The sequence below is a fragment of the Chenopodium quinoa genome, unplaced genomic scaffold (assembly GCF_001683475.1).
Source record: "Chenopodium quinoa cultivar QQ74 unplaced genomic scaffold, ASM168347v1, whole genome shotgun sequence".
NCBI classification, from domain to species: domain Eukaryota; kingdom Viridiplantae; phylum Streptophyta; class Magnoliopsida; order Caryophyllales; family Amaranthaceae; genus Chenopodium; species Chenopodium quinoa.
Window position 1 is genome coordinate 1059382 of NW_018744062.1, and position 22025 is coordinate 1081406.

General features: G+C 35.2%; 4 protein-coding genes across 7 annotated transcripts; all 4 read left to right on the top strand.

The window, feature by feature from the left end:
• Positions 1 to 62: 62 nt before the first annotated feature.
• Positions 63 to 6945, top strand: LOC110690687 (trans-resveratrol di-O-methyltransferase-like). 4 transcript variants are annotated; one of them, XR_002505138.1, is made up of 3 exons: positions 63 to 1357; positions 2241 to 3023; positions 3229 to 4341. XR_002505138.1 is itself a non-coding variant. In XM_021867557.1 (3 exons), the coding sequence occupies exons 2-3, from the start codon at positions 4360 to 4362 to the stop codon at positions 6610 to 6612; spliced, it is 1107 nt and encodes a 368-aa protein (XP_021723249.1). In that variant the 5' UTR covers positions 77 to 1357; positions 2241 to 4359; the 3' UTR covers positions 6613 to 6945. The 4 variants fall into 4 exon arrangements, 2 of the variants coding, with proteins under 2 accessions (XP_021723248.1, XP_021723249.1); XR_002505139.1 differs by having other exon boundaries at positions 3687 to 4341; XM_021867557.1 differs by adding an exon at positions 6286 to 6945 and having other exon boundaries at positions 77 to 1357; positions 2241 to 5139.
• Positions 2754 to 3753, top strand: LOC110690782 (trans-resveratrol di-O-methyltransferase-like). The gene is made up of 3 exons (XM_021867673.1): positions 2754 to 3023; positions 3229 to 3434; positions 3687 to 3753. The coding sequence occupies exons 1-3, from the start codon at positions 2754 to 2756 to the stop codon at positions 3751 to 3753; spliced, it is 543 nt and encodes a 180-aa protein (XP_021723365.1).
• Positions 6946 to 8989: 2044 nt separating the features above from the next.
• On the top strand, positions 8990 to 10926 carry LOC110690817 (trans-resveratrol di-O-methyltransferase-like). The gene is made up of 2 exons (XM_021867702.1): positions 8990 to 9791; positions 10073 to 10926. Exon 1 carries the CDS (start codon positions 9012 to 9014, stop codon positions 9600 to 9602), a length of 591 nt encoding a protein of 196 aa, XP_021723394.1. The 5' UTR covers positions 8990 to 9011; the 3' UTR covers positions 9603 to 9791; positions 10073 to 10926.
• Positions 10927 to 15387: 4461 nt separating this feature from the next.
• Positions 15388 to 21870, top strand: LOC110690690 (transcription factor GTE1-like). The gene is made up of 9 exons (XM_021867561.1): positions 15388 to 15590; positions 15961 to 16060; positions 17456 to 17677; positions 19045 to 19122; positions 19401 to 19625; positions 19756 to 19854; positions 20393 to 20451; positions 20605 to 20755; positions 20869 to 21870. Exons 2-9 carry the CDS (start codon positions 15995 to 15997, stop codon positions 21073 to 21075), a joined length of 1107 nt encoding a protein of 368 aa, XP_021723253.1. The 5' UTR covers positions 15388 to 15590; positions 15961 to 15994; the 3' UTR covers positions 21076 to 21870.
• Positions 21871 to 22025: the final 155 nt, after the last annotated feature.

The following is a 22025-nucleotide window of genomic DNA, read 5'->3' on the forward strand; positions in this document are numbered from 1 at the left end:
TGAACGCCCCTAATCGCGAGTGACGCGGTTCACACTTCTTAGGCACCCCTGACGGCCAGAACCCAACCCTTAGTCCCAAACTCTGTATCAGTAAGAGTGTAATAATAGAACGAGCAAACTAAGAACATAAACAGAAAGTTTGGAAGAGATGCTTAAAATTCGCAGCAACTTCAATGGCATCCAAGCTCTCAACTTCATCCATGGATTCCACCATCTTCTACTCTATTCTACTTCATCTTCAATACCTACCCAAGTCAACTCTGGTTTCACAGATTACTTGGTTGATTTTCTAGGGTTTTCCAAGCAACAAGCTCTTTCGACTTCTACTAAGCTCATTCACCATCGCTTAGGTCGAGGTGCAAAAAAGGTCAGTGAATTCTATTTCATTGAAAATGCTAATTCTGTGATTACATTCTTCAAACAAATTGGATTGGAACAATCTCATATTCGAAATGCTGTAATTTCTGATCCCCAAATTTTGTTGTGTAATGTTGATAAAACCCTAGCTCCGAAGACCCAAGTTCTTCGTGATTTGGGGTTTTCTGTGTCTGATTTTGCTGGGCTTATAAGGGTGAATCCTTCTATATATTTTATGGGTTTAGATTCCAATATTGTTCCTGCAATCCAAGCTTTGAGAGAAATTATGGGATGTGAACACCTAGTGATTAGAATTCTGAAAAAATCCAATGGTTTGAGGCTTTCTTGTATACCCAAAGTGTTGGTGCCTAATGTAGCTTTGTTAAGGAGTTATGGAATTTCCATTGAATCAATCCAGAAATGCCTACTTAGGGATGCATCCCCGTTCCTTCGAAAACTCGATTTTTTTGAGAATGCAGTGATTAAGGTTGAAGAGAAATTGGGGATTTCTCGAGGGTCTCCGCAGTTCTTGTCCGGTATTGTGTTACTGACCTCTGTTAGCGAGAAGACTATTGAATCGAAACGAGAAATGTTTAAAAGTTTTGGGTGGACTGAGTCTGATATTACAACTCTTTCATCATCAAGCCCTTTTCTTTTGGCACTCTCTGAAGCTACCATCAAGAAAAAGTTGGATTTTCTTATGAACGAGCTGGGTTACGAGCCTAGTTACTTGTCAAAGAGGTGTAACCTGTTAACTTGTAGCCTGGAGAAGAGAATTTTGCCTAGACATAAGACACTCACTGTCTTGAAGGAGAAAGGATTTATTAAGGCAGACTACAACCTTCAAACTTACATTTCACTGACCGAGTCTCAGTTCTTGAAGAAGTTCGTGCTACCATATAAGGAAGTCCATGGAGTTTATTCCCAACACACAGGTATTAGTTTGGAGTTGCTGACTCTAGGATCATCGAAAACAGATTCCAATGCATCTTGATGCTTGGTAAGCCTGCAATTCAGCATGTAACATTCAGTTTATTGAGATTAGTAATTTCTCCAAAAACACTCTAATGCATTCTCCTAGCTGCTGAAAGAATGGTTGAATAAATTTGTTATTTTTGAGTTTTGATAAGTCTTGGTGATTCTTGTTACTTTTTCTACTGCAATGTTGATGATTTTAAGCTGCTTCTTTAACTTTAGGACCTCTTCCTTTTTTGGTTTGTTTAACATTGAAATTTCTAGAAGTTTGCTTAGTTATACCTAACATAAATATTTTGTCATGACAAATTTCTCTCATGGATCCTACACTTAGATTGGACCTAAGTTCTCAAATAGAGCCTTTATAAGCTTTCTAACTAGTCTTATCTTCTCCACTGATCTTTTTTTTATAATTGTATATTTTGCTTTCTCAATCTATATTGTCAATAGCTCTTTCAAACTTCTCAATTAATAACTCCTCTCATCTCTTTTATATAAGGGACTCTTAAAGATTTTGTTGTCCACTTACAATTAAAATGTACTTATTGAAATAGTTTCCGTACATAATTTTTGAAAGTTGAAATTCGCAAAGGGGTATTCATAACTGAGATAATGAAGACACTTCCATACCTGCATGTTTCTGAAAGAACAAATTAAATATGTGACTCTGAGTCTTAGAGTGCAATTGTAACATCACTATTGAGTCTTAATCTTTTGTCCCACCATTTTGTATCACTATATGTTACCATTTCTTCAGTGTTACCATAAACAGACAATCTACCCACAAAACAATGTGAGTTGTATTGACTGTATTGGTTGATGAATCAACCAATCCTGGCAGTTTGTCACTTTATCTTTTGCATTTATGTTACATTAGCTTGATAGAATATTTTATTTGTGTTGAGTAGCAAAAATGGATCCCATGAACATTGCCATTGAACCAGTGAAAGAGCTACTGGATGCACAAACTCATGTACGGAATCATATTAACTCTTATATAAGCCTCATGGCGTTAAAGTGTGCAATTCAGCTGGGCATACCAGATGCCATTCAAAAGCATGATAGGCCTATGACTCTTGCGGAGCTAGGTACATCACTGTCTCTCCATCCAAATAAGGCTCTTTCTCTAGGCTGGTTAATGCGCCTTCATGTTCATACCAACTTCTTTTCCATGCAATTATTATCAAGCAGTGAAGAAGCCTTTGAGCTCACTTAAAATCCCAACTTTTATTGAAGGATCACCCTTTCTCTCTAGTTCCTTTGGTGTTGATGGTACTTTATCCAATCTTTGTTGAATCCTCACATAATCTCTCTAGTTGGTTTCAAAATGATGATGTCATTCCTTTTCATACTGTTCACAGAAAGAGTTTATAGGAATATATCTCTTCTGTACCCGAGTTTAACAAGCTTTTGAATGTGCTATGGCCAGTGATACTCAATTTGTTGTGAACTTGTTGATGTCTAGCGATAAGTTCAAGGGCTTATGGGAGGGGGTTGAATCGTTTGTTAATGTTGGTGGTGGCAATGGAACCTTAGCTAAGGCCATTGCTAAGCTCTTCCCTGAGTTAAGGTGTGCCGTGTTTGATCTCCCGCATGTGGTTCAGGGATTAACAGGGTATGGCAAGAACTTAATATATGTTGGAAGTGATATGTTTGAGGCTATTCCTCCTGCTCAAGCTGTCTTACTCAAGGTAAAATCCCTAATTGTCATTTCCAAGTTTATACCAAGCTCTACTATATTTCTTATTTTCCTTCAATCAATTAATGCCCAATTTTCATCTTTTGTTAATTATTTTTGAATAAATTTACATTGAGCAAATGAAATTTTTATCTAGGAATAGAGGGAGTAATATAGCTGTCGTCATGTTTATGCACTATTAGAAATAACTTTCGCAGTGGATATTGCATAATTGGAGTGAGGAAGATTGCATAAAAATACTTGAGCGATGCAACGAGGCAATTCCTAGCAAAGAAAACGGAGGCAAGATAATTATTATTGACATGGTGGTGGAGAACAACAACGAGAATAACATTCCCGATTACTTGTATTCCCAGTTATTGTTGGACTTGCAGATGATTAATATTACCAATGGGGTAACCGGGTAAGGAAAGAACTGAAGAGGAATGGAGAAAGTTGTTTATCAGTGCTGGTTTGAATGACTATAAGATATTTCGTAATCTAGGGTCAAGGTCTGTTATTGAGGTCTATCCCTTATAATTTTCTAGATGCGCATGATATCCGTAAATATTTTACTGTTCAGATAATCCAAATTAATGGTTACATTATTAAGCTGTAATGTTTTGTGCAATGAATTGCTATATGCTGCACGTTTTTTGTGCAATTGCTATTTCAGATGGAGCCCATGGAGGGTGGAAGATGATTTAAAGACGAGGCAGGACATGGGTGGTTGTGACTTGTGAGTTGGAAATTTACAATAATCGTGTTGACGTAGTGTTATCGACGTCATAGGGTGAGTTTGCTTCTGAAAACTGAAGATTTTTTGTTGCTCATTTTACAAATGTTATTGTTGGTGAAATGCTAATTAGAGGCCTAGAGCCCTTCAATAATGCAACCTCATATGATGCCTGATACTGATCGCTCAAGAATCTTGTGTCTTTGTATGCTAAGGTGGATTCATAATTACGCTTCTTTGGACACTTGCATATCTGTAAATTTCAGGGAGAAAGAAATAAATATGTGACTATCGTACAACCTCACTATTGTCTTAGTCTTTTGTCCCACCATTTTGTATCACTATATGTTACTCATTAGCATACATGTTAGTATGTTACACATAGGACATATTTCCTTCAGTTGTCATCTTTTCATTGTAGCATAAATTGACAATCTACCCTCCAAATAATGGGAATTGTATTGACCATTAATGCACACCTTGTAATAGTTTTGTTATTGGTTGATGAATCAACCAATCCTGGCAGCCTGTCACTTTATCTTTGGCATTTTACTAAAAAACTTTATGTTACATTAGCTAGATAGAATTTTTTTATTGTGTGTGTGAAGCGCAAATGGATCCCATGGGCATTCCCATTGAACCAGCAAAAGAGCTACTGAGTGCACAAACTCATGTATGGAATCATATTTTCTCTTACCTAAGCCCAATGGCGTTGAAGTGTGCAATTCAGCTAGGCATCCCGGATGCCATTCAAAAACATGGCAAGCCTATGACTCTTACGGAGCTAGCTACTTCATTGTCACTCCATCCAAACAAGGCTCTTTCTCTAGGCCGGTTGATGCGCCTTCTTGTTCATTCCAACTTCTTTTCTAAGCAAATATTATCAAGTAGTGAAGAAGCCTTTGATCTCACCGTAAACTCCAAACTTTTATTGAAGGATCACCCTCTCACCCTCGCTCCTTTTGCGCTTATGGTACTTGATCCAATCTTTTTTGAATTGTCACATAATTTCTCTCGTTGGTTTCAAAATGAAGATGACAATCCTTTTCATACTGCTCATAGAAAGAGCATATGGGAATATATCTCTTGTGCACCCGAGTTTAACAAGCTTTTCAGTGATGCTATGGCCAGTGATACTCAATTTGTAGTGAGTTTGTTGATGTCCAAAGATGAGTTCAAGGGCTTATTGGAGGGGGTTAAGTCGTTAGTTGATGTTGGTGACGGCAATGGAGCCATGGCTAAGGCCATTGCTAACCTCTTCCCTGAGTTGATGTGTGTCGTGTTTGATCTACCACATGTGGTTCAGGGATCAACATGGTACGGCAAAAACCCAGTATATGTTGGAGGTGATATGTTTGAAGCTGTTCCTCCTGCTCAAGTTGCCTTACTCAAGGTAAAATTACTAATTGTCATTTCCAAGTTTTCCTTTCCTTGTTAGATAACTCAATTATACTTTATTATACAAATAATAGGTTATATATGTTAACATATACTCAACTACATGTTATATTATCTTACTTTTGTATATGATACATGTGGTCTAATTTTTCTAACTTCAAGTGATATGTTATACTCTTGTTTTAGATTATTGATTGAAACACCTGCGACCTGCCAATGCACCTCCATAATTATTGAAATTATGATTTAATTTGTAAAACAATATAAATTGATATTTAAAAAATATACAATGAGACTAAATAACAACATACTTTTTCTGTTTCACGAGGTTCTTTCTACTTTTTGTTTATGTTGGGTTATTCCATGTTTTTATTTCCCCAATATTACTTTATTCATTTTTCAGGGAAATAATGTTATTTGTGTTATTTAACATCATGAATTGATCACATCTATTAACTAACACTACTTTTTTAAATAAAAAAATAATAATAAAAAAACTTAAATTACTTTAGAAATGAGAAAAATTACGTGAAACAGAGGGAGTATTATTCAATATCATCTGATATGAGGCACTGTATTCAAAGTTATTGTATGAGTAGAAAGTCCAAGTGTTGCAAACTTACAACTATTGTGACAGAGGGAGTATGGTGGAATAATATAATTTGTATATAAAGAGTCGTGCATTGTTCTTTATGTTTGTCCTTTTATTTATTTATTTATTTTTATTATTAATTATTATTTTATTTTATGTAGGAGTTATAAATGCCTATGATTAGAGAAGAGCTCATTGTATAAACTGACTATTCTTTTTTTTTTTCTAAGATAAAAGTTTCATTTCATTATTAAATCTTGTCTTAACTCAAAAGTTTTATTCTGTTATGTTTTAGTGTTTTTTTTTTTAATTATTATTATTTTTTAAAAATATTTATTTCTGTTATGTTTGTTTTCTAAAGTCAGTTTAATTTACCAAGCTCTACTATATTTATTATATTTTCCTTTAGTTAATAGAACTCAATTTTCATCTTTTGCTAATTACTTTTGAATAAACGTATATTGAGCAAATGAAACTTTTATTTGGAATAGAGAAATGATTATAGTTGTCATCATGTCGATGCACTAATTATCGAAACAACTTTTGCAGTTCATTTTGCATAATTGGAGTGATGAACATTGCATAAAAATACTTGAGCGGTGCAAAGAGGCAATTCCTAGCAAAGGTGAAGGAGGCAAGATAATTATCATTGATATAGTGGTGGAGAACAATAATGACAATAGCATTCCCAATTACTTGAATTCCCAGTTATTGTTGGACTTGCAGATGATGAATACTGGAGGTAAGGAAAGAACTGAAGAGGAATGGAGAAAGTTGTTCATCAGTGCTGGTTTGAATGACTATAAGATATTTCGTAATTTAGGGTCAAGGTCTGTTATTGAGGTCTATCCCTTACAAGTTTTTATACGCGGATGATGGCCGTAAAATTATTTCATTCTTAAGGTGCAGTGGTTAATTATGTTGTTCAATTTGTTTAGCTAAAATAATCCAAATTATTTCATTATTACGTTGTAATGTTATGTGTACTTATGCTGTTTGGTTTATATAATTAAGAGTGTTAAGACAATCAAACTTACTTGATTGTTAAGCTGTAATGTTTTGTGTAATTATGTTGTTATGCTTGTATAATCGAGATAATCAAATTATTAAGGTGTAAGGTTTTGTGTGTGCATGTAATAATGGAAGTGACCTTTTGCGAATAAGGTTACTGGTCATTGACATAAGGCTCTGTTTTATTTTATTTTTACAGTACAAACTTGTACAATTCTTGTATAACTTATTTTATTTGTATTTGTTTGGAAACATAGTTATTTTGTTTGAAACTTTTCGAAGAACTTTGTTTGTACTAGAGTCTGACCTCAATTTAACTCACTTATGTTTGCCCGCGCGTGCTGTACACCTTTGATCATTTTTCATGTTCATCTCTATTTAGCTATAAGTTAAATTATGATTTTTAAAACTTTGAAAGCATATATATAGTCATATAGATGCAAATCAAACAAGTTTTACACTATTACGAATACCCCTCACATAATTGAAATAAAGGTTGGTGAACCACAAAAGCTCCCATAACTTAACAAAAATCCAAGAGCAAAAATAGTCCTATAAAACATTTTATGGTTAAAAAGTAGTTTTTTCTGGATACCCATAATATATTTCTTGGATTTATAGTTCTGGTTTGAATTTTGAACCAATTAGTGTGAATTGTGCTTAATTTTATGGTAATTTTTGTTATGTTCAAGACAAGTGGAATGACTGGCATGCTAAACATTTTTGTGCAGTTACTCTTTCAGATGGAGGGTGGGAGTTGACAGTTCAGGAAATGGGTGATTGTAGGATGGAAGATTACAAGAATAAATCGTGTTGACAACTAGACTACTAGACTAGTGCTGTTACATATCAATAGGGTGAGTTTGCTTCTGAAGTTGGAGTATGGTGATTAAATGCCTAATTATTGCTCATTAAATGCCTAAAGCCTTTCAATAATGCAAGCCAATATGACACTGAATACTGATCGCTTTGAACCTTCAAACTATAATAATAGTCAAGAGTTTTTAGTACCAAAAGCATAGTCAATGTGGTTGTATTTCACTATCAGATCACTATGAATTATAATGTATGGTAATAATACACTAGTAGACATAACTACCTATTGTTTTGGTACTTGTACTTTGTTATAATTAAGGTAAATCTACTGAGTAGAAGTATGTTTATGTGTATTTTGAGACAAGTTGTCCCATGTGAATTTCTAATATATTGCTTTTGAACCAGCAAACCATATGCTTTCTGAGTGATAATGAATATTAATGAAGATATACATGTGTATGTGTCCTATGAAGACGTCTTACACATTCACCGCGGTATCCATATGAGTTTTTTTATGTACAATTGTACATGATTTTGTATACACTTTCTATCGAGTTATTCTCTTATTCTTTATTACCTTACAAGTAAAGTTAGAAGAGCCTCTTTTTGGTTCCACAATAAAGGATGAACATGTAGATCGAGAGTCCCCTATTGAGCATTCCAGTCCCAAGTAAGAACCTTCTGATAGACATTCAGCTGATGGAATGGTATGATCACTATGATGCTTAAACAAATTTACCACATTTTATTTTCTTTCTTCGAATCATGTAATGGATCAGACGCACTAAATAACTCTTTATGACACCCATTCCTAGCTCTAGTTGATTTATATGTGACCTGACTATAACTGTAACTGAAGTCTAAGCTAATATTGGTATTGTCTCGATCTGTTAAAGAACTTTTTTGAATTGGTTATAACTTGAAAGACTTAAGAACAAGACCACATACTATCTCCTTCATCATTATGATGCTCTTGTCTTTGAAAGTTCATAATTGACTAGTGAGGTAACATGAAGTTGTAGGTTAATCCAATAAGAATTTACCTGTTATATGTATATCTCATAAAACTTTTACTTGAGCATGCTTTCTTTGTTAGAAGTCATTTTCACACTTGAACTGTATCACTGATGTCCAACAAGATTTTTGTCTCTATTTCTAGAAGTCTGAGTGCAACTATACAAACTCACTATAAGTCATAATCTTTTGTCACTATATGTTATCATTAACATACATATGGCCATAATTTCATCAAACCATTTGACAATCAAAACACAAAACTATTTGAATTGATTTGAACATTAATGAACACCACATAAGAGTTTTGTAGTTGATGTTATGACCAAGCCTGGAAGTCTGTCACTTTATCTACAGCAATAAATCATTTAACAAAGAACCTTTGTTACATATATGTTTTGATAGAAAAAAAAAATGTGTATTGTTTTGCAAATATGGATCTCATGAGTGTTGCCAATGAACCAGCAAAAGAGCTGCTGGGTGCACAAACTCATGTATGGAATCATACTTTCTCTTATCTAACCCCTATGGCTTTAAAGTGTGCACTTCAACTAGGCATTCCAGATGGCATTCGAAATCATGGAAAGCCTATGACTCTTGGGGAGCTAGCTATTTCATTGTGTCTCCATCCAAGCAAGGCTCATTCTCTAGGTAGGTTAATGCGCCTTCTTGTTCATTCCAACTTTTTTTCCAAGCAAGAATTATCGAGTGGTGAAGAAGCCTTTGATCTCACCATAAACTCCCAACTTCTGTTTAAGGATCACCCTCTCACCCTAGCTCCTTTTGTGCTTATGGAACTTGATCCAATCTTGGTTGAATCGTCTTATAACTTTGCTACTTGGTTTCAAAGTGATGATGATACTCCTTTTCATATTGCTCATAAAAAGAGTATATGGGAATATGCCTCTAGTGTACCGGAGTTCAACAAGCTTTTCAACAACGCTATGTCAAGTGATACTCAATTTGTTGTGAGCTTGTTGATGTCTGATATTGAGTTCAAGGGATTACTCGAGAGGGTAGAATAGTTAGTTGATGTTGGTGGCAGCAATGGAACAATGGCTAAGGCCATTGCTAAGCTTTTCCCTGAGTTAAGGTGCACTGTGTTTGATCTCCCACATGTAGTTCAGGGATTCACAGGGTATGGCAGCAACTTAATGTATGTTGGAGGTGATATGTTTGAGGCTGTTCCTCCTGCTCAAGTTGTCTTACTCAAGGTAAAAATCTCTAATTGTCATTCCTTTTCAAGTTTTACTTAATTTGTTAGATAATTCAGAACTAGCTCATTATACTAATCATATGCTAAATAGTTTGTTTTGTACTCAACTTCATCTTATATGATCTATTTTTGTATTGTATATTTGTATTGTATGATCTAATTTTACTAACCTTTGTCATATGTTATACTTATACTTGTACGACCATTTAGAAATAGAGGGAGTAATATAGTCGTTGCCGTGTCCATGCACTAACTGAATGTCTGAAGTAACTTTTGTAGTGGATATTGCATACTTGGAGTGATGAAGATTGCATAAAAATACTCGAGCGATGCAAAGAGGCAATTCCTAGCAAAGATGGAGGAGGCAAGATAATTATCATTGATATGGTGGTGGAGAATGCTAATAACATACCTAATTACTTGAATTCCCAGTTGGTGTTTGACATGCTGATGATGAATGCTACCACTGGGGGTAAGGAAAGAAATGAAGAGGAATGGAAAAAGCTTTTTATCAGTGCTGGTTTGAATGACTATAAGATCTATCCTATATTAGAGTCAAGGTCCATCATTGAGGTCTATCCCTTGTAAGTTTTTAAACGCAGGTGTTAACCTTAAAATTGTAATATTCATACTTTTTTCATTTCAAAGTGAAAGATATTATACAATATAAAATCATACTTACGACGATAATGTATCTAAAGTTATAAACTTTTTTTTCTTTCTAGTTTAATCATAAATAATAATGAATAAGGTCTTTTTTTTTTTGATGGGATGAACAAGGTACTTAAATAAACTGAATTAAATCTAGCGTTATACTTTCTTCATTTTTCGCTCCTATTCAATGCACTATATACAATTATACATGCTTTTGTTGGTGGATTTTCGTAATGCCTTCAATCTAGTTGATCGTGCGGTCATGTTACGTGAGGTCCGTCGTCGTTGTCCGGGTATTTCGCGGTGGGTTGAATTCTGCTACTCTAATCCAGCTAGATTGTATTATGGGGACCACACCTTATGGTCGTCTCAGGGGGTGCAGCAGGGTGATCCCCTTGGTCCTCTGCTTTTTGCTTTGGTTTTACAACCCTTGGTGTGTAAAATCAAAGATACTTTTGATGTATGTCTTCAGGCTTGGTATTTAGATGATGGCACTATTATTGGTGACACGTTGGTGGTGGGGAACATTTTGCAGCTGATTATGGAGAAAGGGCCTCTTTTTGGGTTACATCTTAACGTGGACAAAACTGAAGTTTTCTGGCCTATAGAAGACCCCCGAAGCAGGCTTTTGGGTGTCTTTCCACCTAACATTGCTCGACCTTCGCGTGGTGTTAAGTTGCTTGGTGGTCCTGCTAGTTCTGATTCTGGTTAGTAGTGAGCTTGTGATGCATAGGGTGACCAAGACCATTGCGCTTATGGATAAGGTTGCTACGCTGGATGATCCTCAGTGTGAGCTATTGTTACTTAGGGCTTGTACTGGAGTTTCTAAACTCTACTTTGCGTTGCGTACTTGTCCCCCTAGTACTTTTGAGGCGGCTCAACGCACTTTTGACGAGGCTCTTCGATCTTCTTTGGAGCGTATTGTTACTGCTTCAGGACCTGGGTTTGGCGATTGGCAGTGGCGGCTTGCCACTTTACCATTTGCGTTTGGAGGGCTTGGTGTTTATTCTGCAGGTGATGTTCGGCATTATGCTTTTCTTGCTTCTCGGTTGCAGTCTACTGGGTTGCAAACAAAGCTTCTACGACATGCTGACATTGTTGGTCATGGTCGAGCTTTTGAAGATGTCTTGGGTTTGTTTAATGGCGTGGTGGAGTCTGATTTTTTAAGTAATCCTAGTGAGGTCGCTGCCCCAAAACTTATGAAGAAATTGGCAAATATATATTTCACGAAGGTTACCGATTCTGCAGAATCCACCTTTTCATTATCCCCTCGTCTATCAGCATTGTGGAAATCTCAGCAGGGAGATCACACGTCTGCTTGGCTTCGGGCCGTTCCTATTTCAGGATTGGGTCAGACTATGAATGCAAAGACTTATCGATGTGTATTATGCTACCGATTGGGTGTTCCGTTGTTCTCTGCCTCGACACCGTGCTCTGCTTGTTCGAGGGTTTTTCCAGGGGATATTTTTGGCGATCACGCGGTGTCGTGTGCTGGTATCGTGGGTATTAAACATAGACATAATGTTGTTCGGGATACCTTAGTTGATGTTTGCTATCGTTCTGGGATTTCAACAAGGAAAGAGGTTGATATTGGGTTGTCTGGAGGGAACGGTGATGCCCTCAGACCTGCTGATGTGTTACTTTATTCTTGGGATCGTGGTCGCGATGTCTGTGTTGATTTGACAGGATCTTCTCCTTTGACACAGTCAAGGTTATCTGACTTTATTCCTGGACGGGTTGTGGCTGATGCAGCTCGGCGGAAGCGGGATAAGTATGAGGCTCGTTGTCAGGCGATTGGATATGGGTTCATTCCCTTCTCCTTTTCTTCGTTTGGTGAATTAGAGAAGGAGGCTGTTGCGTTACTTAAGCGAATTCAGAGGTTCTCGACGACGCAAGACATTGGAGCACGTGCTGCAGCTCATATTTTTACTAGGGTAGGCTTTGCTATAGCTAGAGGAGTGGGGGCCCAGATTGTATCTCGGCTTCCCACTAATTTATTGTAGGTTGTATAACTTTTTGTTTTTGAGATATAATAATAATAATAATAATAATAATAATAATAATAATAATAATAATAATAATAATAATAAGGATCTTGCTAACGAACGTCTTCGGGGCGTTGGATAAACATTTAAAATATTGCCTAAAATGGTATTAATTTTAGATTTTGGATTCCTCCATTATACCTATAATCATGCTGAATTCTTTCTCAAGCATTTGCTACTCGGTTGTTGAGAGCTTGAATTGTATCTAATTGGTTGTAGTAATTGTTTTTGTAGGAGAGCACTTCATCAAAGGCATTCGATACCAAAACCTTGTCTTTCAAAATCAATTCATAATCAACCACACTTCCATCGATTTCCAATCTGTTCATCATATCAAAGTCAACACGTTTAATGACAATCATATATAAGCATCAATAATATTTATAGAAGTCTACACATACTTCCATGCATTATGTTACAGACTTAGAGAAAAATTCCCTTTTGTAAAAGAAATACTCACGTTCTTCATAGAATGGGAGCACAATTTTTTTAATGCTTTGTAACATTGCTTGTAATTCTTAAATTGGATGCAGACCTTGTTCGAGCAAACATCAAGATCCCTACAACAAGAGAAATAAGCAAAAATAAAATTGCACGTTTAACTCGTCATTTTTCGGTGTTGACCCATCATGTGCATGTCATGTGTCCATTTTTTTTTATTTTACTATTTTCTCCCCCTTTTTCAAATCCCTCCTTAACCTCTCTAATTTAAACCTTTCTCTCTATTTGAACTTGGCCAGAAATTATGTGTTGCATGCTTTAAAACAACTGTTAAGGTTAGTTCCTTTTGGTGTATTTGTTAAGCGAATGTTGTTGATAATTGCTTGAACTCAATTTCATTTTATTGTACTTGTTAAATTAAGATATTGATATGTCTAATTAAAGTCCAGGTAAGGGAATGCACATTCATATAAGTCATTGTAATGTAATTATTGTCCCAAACCATAGTTGCCTATGAAATTAGCGTAAATATTAAAAAGGGAACAAAAAACCCTAATTTGTTGAAAACTTCGGTAAACATAAAAAAAAGTGATAAATTAAGCATAACTAAAGCAATTACTTTTTTTTTTTTTAAGAACTAAAGCAATTACCTTAATCAAAGGTAATTGGGAAAACCTTCTATTGCAACAAAGCAACTACCTTCTTCACATTAAATGAACTTTGACCATGGCCAAGTATAAAGAGAGAGGAGAGAGAGGAGGGTTTAAATTAGAGGGGTTAAGTAGGGAATTAGAGGAAAAGTAGAAGAAAGGGGATGAGAATAGTAAATAAAAGAGCACATGACATGGACATGGGTGGGTCAACGCCGCAAAAAAAGGTTTGGTTGTTTTCAACAAAAAAAGAAGAAGTTACAAATAGGTTTTATTTTGCCAAGAAATTTTTTAAAAGGTTTTTCAAGATAAAAAAGTTATTTTAAAAGGTTTTTTATGATAAATTTTCCTATTAATAATCAAAAGATACATCTCAACAACTGTGCCTATTAGACTGGTGCATTTAAAAAAAAAAAATGGGGGTACATGACTACACAACTACATTGGATCTCATGTAATTGTATTAAGAATAAAAATTGGTTAGACACTCATTAAAATAGTGTAATTGAATATTGCAAAAATTGAATTGAAATACTATATCAAGAAAAGAAAATTTTGCTAGTTGCAGTCTTTCAAAGTTTTGATTATGTCAATTGCAACCATTTTAAAATAAATTGTACAAAAGTACTACTAACTTGTTAATTGACACCTAAGGCTTGTTCTCTCCACCGTATAATTAAAAATAAGTTTTTGGTCTAATAAATTCATATTAGTTCAGATAAGTTACAATAAGATCTAATAAGTTTAATAAGGTCTAATAAATTTAATAAGGTCTTATAAGTTCCTATAAGTTAAATAAGATCTCCTTGTCTAAAAAAAAAAAAAGTTAAATAAGATCTAATAAGTTCCAACCAAGTCTATAGAACACTTAGGAGGGTTGCTAGAGTATGATGACTTGAATCCTCTTGGTTGGGACAAATATTTGAGGGTGAAAATTATGATTGACATTAATAAACCTCTACGTACGGGTATCAAAATTGCATATGTTCACAACCCTCAAAATGGTGTAGTATTCAATATGAATGTCTTGCTAATTTTTGTTACTATTGCCCTATTGTGAGCGAATGGACCACACGAACAATACATTGAATGTCAATTTAATTTGTAGAAAAAGAAACTCTTGGAGAAAAGGGTAGTATATGAATACGACCCATGGTTTGGTGCTTCACCAAAAAAAAAAAAAATGCCCGATTCTCTGCTTTTGAGAGGGAGAAAGAGAAGGGGTGGTTGTCCAAGCTCAAGGGCCACAACAATGCAAGACTACCAGGGTATAATGATCCTAGAGCGGTTCGCAAAGGTCCTCTAGGCTCTAGGTGCAGCACCGGAAGCTATTTTTCTCACTTAGTCCAAATGCAGAGTCTTAACTTGGGAAGAATGTAGAAAAATTGCAAGTGATTACACAACAATATCTCAACATAGGCGAGAATCTGAATGTTGTTAATGATGAGGCTCCATTGGCAGCTCCCGGTTTTAAAAAGCAGCAAATTTTGAGCATAAGTAACCCCTGAGTGAGTAAACCCTTGAGTAACCCCTCCCAAGTAACTCTTGACCAAACCTCTCAAGTTCCCCATGACTAAGTAACCCCTAACCGAACTCCTCATGTAACCCCTGATCGAGTAACCCTTAACCGAGTAACTCAATTAACCCCTATCACACAGTGTGGTAAACCACATATAATGGCATAATCCTGTCACCAGCGCGATGGATCGACCCACTTTTCTCTCTCTCTTTTACCAAAAAATTTATAACTTGTTATTTAGACACAATTTACTTAAGCACGAGACACTAACACGACATGTGGACATATGACCCGTGCCCATTTTTCCATGAAGATTATACTTTAACAACATCCCATATTTCCATGGAATAGAGGGAAAAAAAAAGAACTTCCGAGCTCTCGCCGAACACTCTCTCAAGTCTCACACTTCTTGCTCTGTCTCTGCTTTCTTCAATTCGAAGCTAATTAATCAAATTTAATTATTCTGATTATATAGTACTTGAAATTTGGTATGTAATCAAGCATTATTACTGTAATTTGATTGAATATTTAATTATTCTAATATATTTGTTTATGCATTTTGATTCTCTCTAAATTTTGTTGAATTTGGCTTTTTCGTGATTGTTTTTTCGCATAATTTAGATATATATCTTTGTGCTTATGTTTGTTTTAGTCTTAAATTATGAATCAATTAGTGCAATTGTGTTTGATTTTTGAAATTTTGATTATGCTAGTAAAATCATCTGCAAAATATTTGGAAAGCATTTGAATTTGTTTAGGGTTTTTGTTCAAATTAGATTTTTTGAATCGTTTATGTATGCTTCTCGTTGTTGAGGATATATCAGTCCTATGCTAAACAGTTTGCAATTGCTATTTCAGATGGAGGGTGGGAATTGAATTGACAATTCAGGAAATGGGCGATTGTGGGATGGAAGATTACAAAAATCGTGTCGACGTGGTGTTGTCACATGTCAATAGGGTGAGTTTGCTTCTGAATTTGGAGTTAGGTGATTACTTGCCTAATTATTGCTCATTTTAATGGTTATATTTGTTTGGTGATTGCTAGTTTAGAGGCCTAAATCCCTTCAATTATGCAACTATGCAAGCTCATATGATATTCGATAATGATTGCTTTGGTCTCTTAAAGTAAAATAAGAATTGTTAGCATTAAAAGCATGCTCAATGTAGTTTCATTTCACTTTAAGTATTGGTTTGGTATAAGGTAAATCTATTAAGCAGGAATATATTCATGTGTAATTTGACGCACAATGTCCCATGTGAATATCTGTTACATTGCATTTGCACCAGCACGCCATATGATTTTGTAGTGAATGAATATTAATGAAGATATTATACATATGTGTCCTATGAAGTTGCGCTTATGCCCTCACCTCAATATCCATATGGGATTATTTATGTAAAATCATTCTTGGTTTCGTATACACTTTCGTTTAAGTTATTCTCTTATACCTTACAAGCCACGAGGTAAAGCTAGAAGGCCTTTTTGTGGTTCCATGATATAGGTTGCACACATCGAACCACCTATTCAGCATTCCAGCTTCTAGTGAGAGTTTTGTGATTGACAATGAACTGATGAAATGGTATGGTGCTTAAACAAATCACAGATTTAATATGAATTCATGTAATGGAGGCACTGAATAATTCTGTATGACACCTATTCCAACCTCTAGTTGATTGATATGTGGCTTGACTTCAGTTGTATCTGAAGTCTAAAGTTGGTATTGTCTCAATAAAAGAATGGCTGCATGATTTATACTCCATCTTTGTTGAAATGTCTAACTATATGTTCATGATTGTAAGTGTATTGATTGGCACAAATTGATGTGCCTCATACTTGCTACAATGCTACAGTCCTAAAAAATGGTTGTAAATAATTGATACTGAAATTACTGATATATGGGTCAGGTGCCCTCCTAAAATAGTCAAAATTGTGATGTTTCATCTTGTTTCGTCTTGCATTTTAATTTTTGTTGGCATCAATATCCATTTTTTTTTTTTTTTGTAAGGATTTTGTTTACATCAATTGAATTTGCAGTATGTGTCCTATGCTGAACTCCTGATATAAACTGTGAAACCAGGAAACGGTTTGTTTTGGCTTTTGAATGTAACATAGATAACTAGTGAGGTAACATGCAGTTATAGATTGTTTCATTAAGATTCTATCTGTTATATATCTATCTCATAAAAATTTTACTTAAGCATGCTTTCTTTGTTGAAAGTCATTTTCGCACTAGAACTGTATTACTGATGTTGACTGTCATCTAGACCAGTCTAAGAGTGTTGTTTTTATTTATCTTTTTGTTTTTATTGTTTGTATGAGATAGAATAACATTTAATATATACATATATGCAGATAGAGCAAAAAGTTCATGAGATTGAGCAATTCTACTTTAACAGCAGTAAAAAGCAAGCAAACAGCTCGAAAGGTGGCTTGGCTTCCAGAGACAAAGACAAGGATAAAGAGAGACATGTTGCTCTCACTAAAAAGCAGCAGCAGGATGCAACAAGCAAGGAAACAGATGCCACAAAGAGAATGCAGGAGCTGATATGTCATTTTGGCAAAATATTACATGAGGTCATTTTCTTCTCTTCTCTTTTCTTTTAAAGGAAATTAGAAGTACCTTTTAGATTGTTCATATCGTAACACTAGGTTTTGGATCAGAATTCTGATTTCAAATCGATTATAAATGAGACAAAAGGGTATTTGAGACTGCTCAATAGATGAAATGCAAGATTTTTGTGTGAGCTATTCAACTTGAGTTAAATAAGTTTATCAGATCATAAAAACCTACTTTCTGCAAATCTCTTCCTTGTCGTCGGCACCGAACATCAATTGCAACGGTTCGATAGACTGCTCATTGGGATAGATTAGATCTATAACAGGAGAGCTTTTGTGATTTTGCTTCCCGTGCTTGATTGAAGTCAGAACTAATTGATTATATTTAGTCTTGTGAGAATTTTGGAGCATGATGACTTGGAATTAGCAGACTCTAACAGATATGTTTAGCTAAGGCCTGAGGGATGTAAAAGTGCACGGCAGCTCAATGGTTCAACCCGTAAATCAACACCCTCAATTCTAGCCTCTTTGTCCTTTGGAGAGGGGGTGGGGGGATTCCTATAGCTATAAAATTTGTAATTAAGAGCGTAATGACCAACAAGTGGAGGGATATTTTCAATTAATGGAGGGGTGTGCTGTGTGCATATCTAATTTAACTCATTTCACTTTAGTTCCGGTGTCTATACTCATGGACTAAGATCCGCAATCTAGATTAAACTACTAAAAGTCCACATTGTGGGTTTCGATGTCTTCATTGAACGGGATGGGTGAATGCTCAAGGGAACTGCTTTAGGTACATTTTTCAGCAGAATAGGAGCATAGGATAACGGCTAAGGTGCTCTTTTTTTTTTTTTTTTTCCTGAAATTAATGCAGCAATGTTAGTTAAAAGACAAAATATGATAGAATTGGCTTGATATACTTATTTATTTTTTTATTTTTGGCTGTTTTGTGGACAACTTGTCCTCAGTTACATGGATTAAACTTGTAGTGCTGGATAACTGGGAAGTTTTACTTTGACCCAGCCAAACATTTTTCAACCTCACTTTCAGATTAAACCTTTGAAATGATCTTATCGAAAAATTAATTAAGCTGATGCCTTTGAGGTGGCTAAGAAGGTGTAGGCTGCTGTAGGATTAGAGTTATAAAAGAAGAATAAGGCCTCTCCTAAAACATCTTTACTTGATTTTATGCTGATTCAGGAAAAGTTCTGAATGTTTGCTGTGCTTTTAATCTGTGGACATCCTCAAAAGCTGCCTATGGCTTTGTACAATTGTACATTTGTACTGTTGTTTTCCTTGTTTTTACGGTCTTGATCAATTGCCGCAAATTTATGGGTTGTTATTTAAATTGTCCTGATATTACCCTTTATTCCTTTGTTTTTTAGATCACTAAACACCCGTGTGCATGGCCTTTTATGGAGCCTGTAGATGTTAAAGGCCTTGGTTTGGATGATTACTATGAGGTAACATAAAGTCCTTATTTCATTTTTTTCACTGCTTTAATTTCGTTTTGTTCTGTTAGCACTGTTTAAAAAAAAAAAAGAGTTTTGTGAACACTACTCTGCTCCATCCTATCACCTTTCGTTTTGATCTTTTGTGGTCAATGTTTGATATTGTTCACCAATAATTTGTTAGAAGTTGTTGGAATATTATTGTTAGATTTGTTTCAAGCTTTATCTTCTTTTGCTGGTCATTTTGTGTGCCTTATGAGTTATTACTTAACATTTTTTCCTTATACCAGATTATTGAAAAACCTATGGATTTCAGTACGATAAAGAAACAAATGGAAGTTAAGGACGGTAGTGGCTATAAACATGTACGGGAGATATGTGCAGATGTGAGGTTGGTTTTCAAGAATGCAATGAAATATAATGGTGAAAAGAATGAATACCATGTCATGGCAAAAACCTTGCTGGCAAAGTTTAAAGAAAAGTGGCTACAATTTTTGCCTAAAGTTGCAGAAGAGGTGAGATTCCAGTGAAAAAGGCCACTGTTTTTGTGTGAATAGTTAGCTACTTAGCTCTTTGTTATATGTGATTTGCCATATTTTATCCTTTTTTTCACATGGTTCTAAAAAAGGCAGGCTGCTGTTCCAGGAAAAAAGGCGAGAAGAAGAGGAAGCTCATGTACAGCTTAGTCTGCAGCTAGCTCGAGAGGCTACTTATGCCAAAATGGCAAGGGATGTCAGCAATGAGGTTTGTTTATTTTGGAGTTATTGGGCTTTGTTTCATTGAAACTTTAATCTTTGGCAGTCATGTAATTAACGTTCCTGTCAGACGTGATTTATGAGATATTGAGCTCACTGAGGTATAGTCTTTTTTTTTTTTTAAACAAAATACTTCTGAAATCACAAGTAAAATACTCCAAATTTGATAAACTTGATGCTGCTAAATAAATTCCACAACCACTTTTTTGATGGTTACACGACTACCTATTTTTAAAGCTCCATATTTACTTTCAGTGTCTAATAATAATAATAGTACTCTGCATTACTCTCATGCTGTTCTTTTGTGGAGTAGACTAACAGGTGTTTGGTTTATTGTCAAGTAGAGATTTACAAATTTGTTTTTCATAGAAAGTTTATCAGGGTAACTGGCTTTTATATCATGACAATTTCCCCCTTCAGGCAATGTTTATGCATATGCTTTAATTCATTATGCAATGCTATTCATTGAATTATCACACCTAAATTCGTACTTGACCATAATATATTTCCTTGAACTAAATTATCAGCTTTTCGAGGCAGACATTCACCTTGATGATCTTAGGGAACAGCTGGTTCTAAAGTGCAGGTAAATGATGATTGTCTTATGTACAGATTATAGTTGCCATACTTGCTAGCAACCTCGAATCAGATTGTGGCTTTTCTTTTTTTTTTTTTTGCTGAACACCGGACTATGTGCTCCCTGCATGTTTGAAACTGAATTTGATTCACTAAATTTCAGGAAAATGTCAACCGAAGAAAAAAGGCTGCTTGGCACAGCCCTCACAAGGCTATCCACTGATGATCTCAGTAGAGCTCTAGAGATTGTTTCCCAGAGCAATCCTGGGTTTTTAGCAAATGCTGAGGAGGTGGACCTTGATATTGATGCTCAGGTATTCTTTTCCTTATCCAGTTTAGTCAGGATATATTGTCTGCCGTATAGGCTATTATCTTGTCAGATCATGTTATTTTTATTTGTCCTTTGACATTGCTTTCGGTTGCACAGAGTGAATCCACACTATGGAGGCTAAAATTCTTTGTAAGAGATGCACTGCAATCTCAAGACAGCTTGGGTGGCAACAACAATAACGACAACAATGAAAACAATAACAATAATGTCAATAGTATTAATAATAACAATTCAAAACGAAGAAGGGAGACCTGTGATGCCCTTGCCAAGACTGCCAAAAAGCGTAAAAAGGTAGCATCGTGATTGTTAGAATAATGTCCAATAGATGAACTATGGTCTATTTGATCTGCAGCTGTATAGTAATATCTTGAAGGAAATATGATAACTGTTTTTTTTTTTTTTTTTTTTTTTAAATATTTTAAAATAATTATTATTCCGTCTTTGATGCTGTATGTAGGCTGTTTGGATGTAGGATGTAGTCTAAACTTGGGAATATTTTTTAGAAGAGCAGGGAATGATTGGATAAGAATCTTTATTAAGTGCCTTACGAGGCCATAAGTGACCCGAACTACAGAAGGTTCACACTTTAGAATGGTATCAACAGCCCTTACATGTCTAGAACAAGCGTTGGGTTGTTATCGATTAGAACTCGAGTGTTTGGAGCCTATCCCGAACTATATACTTGGTATCTTATATCCTTTGACTGGCTAATATCACTATCACTGGGAGATTTTTCAAGGGATTAATTATTGAACTTCATAATTCAAAATTTTCAATGTAAGGAAATTACGTCTCCTTTCTCCAAAGGGGAAGAAGGTGAGCGAAGAGTTGAATCTGTGAAACCACCAAGGGACTATGGCTATAGGAGGCAGTGGGAACTCAGCAATCCATCCGCGCGCCATCCCAACATCTTTGTGAGTTGTGACAACACCATTATTATCTTATAACAATAAACCTTTTCGACAAACTCAGTAGTTAGACATCAGTGTGTAGATAAGTATAGTCCATGATATTATCTGCAGTCTTAGTTACATTTATATACAATTATGTTTCCTACATGTATTTTGAATTTGGCTGCTCGAATATAAAATTACACAGCTCACAAATTTATTTACACCAATGGAGATGAATTCAGCTTGAAGCACAGGGAAAATTCTACTTTGTTAGCCAAACTTCAAATGAATCTGGGAAAATAGAAAAAGTGAAAAAAGTACAATCTTTTAGAGAATTTGTTTCTTAGTACGTAGTAAATG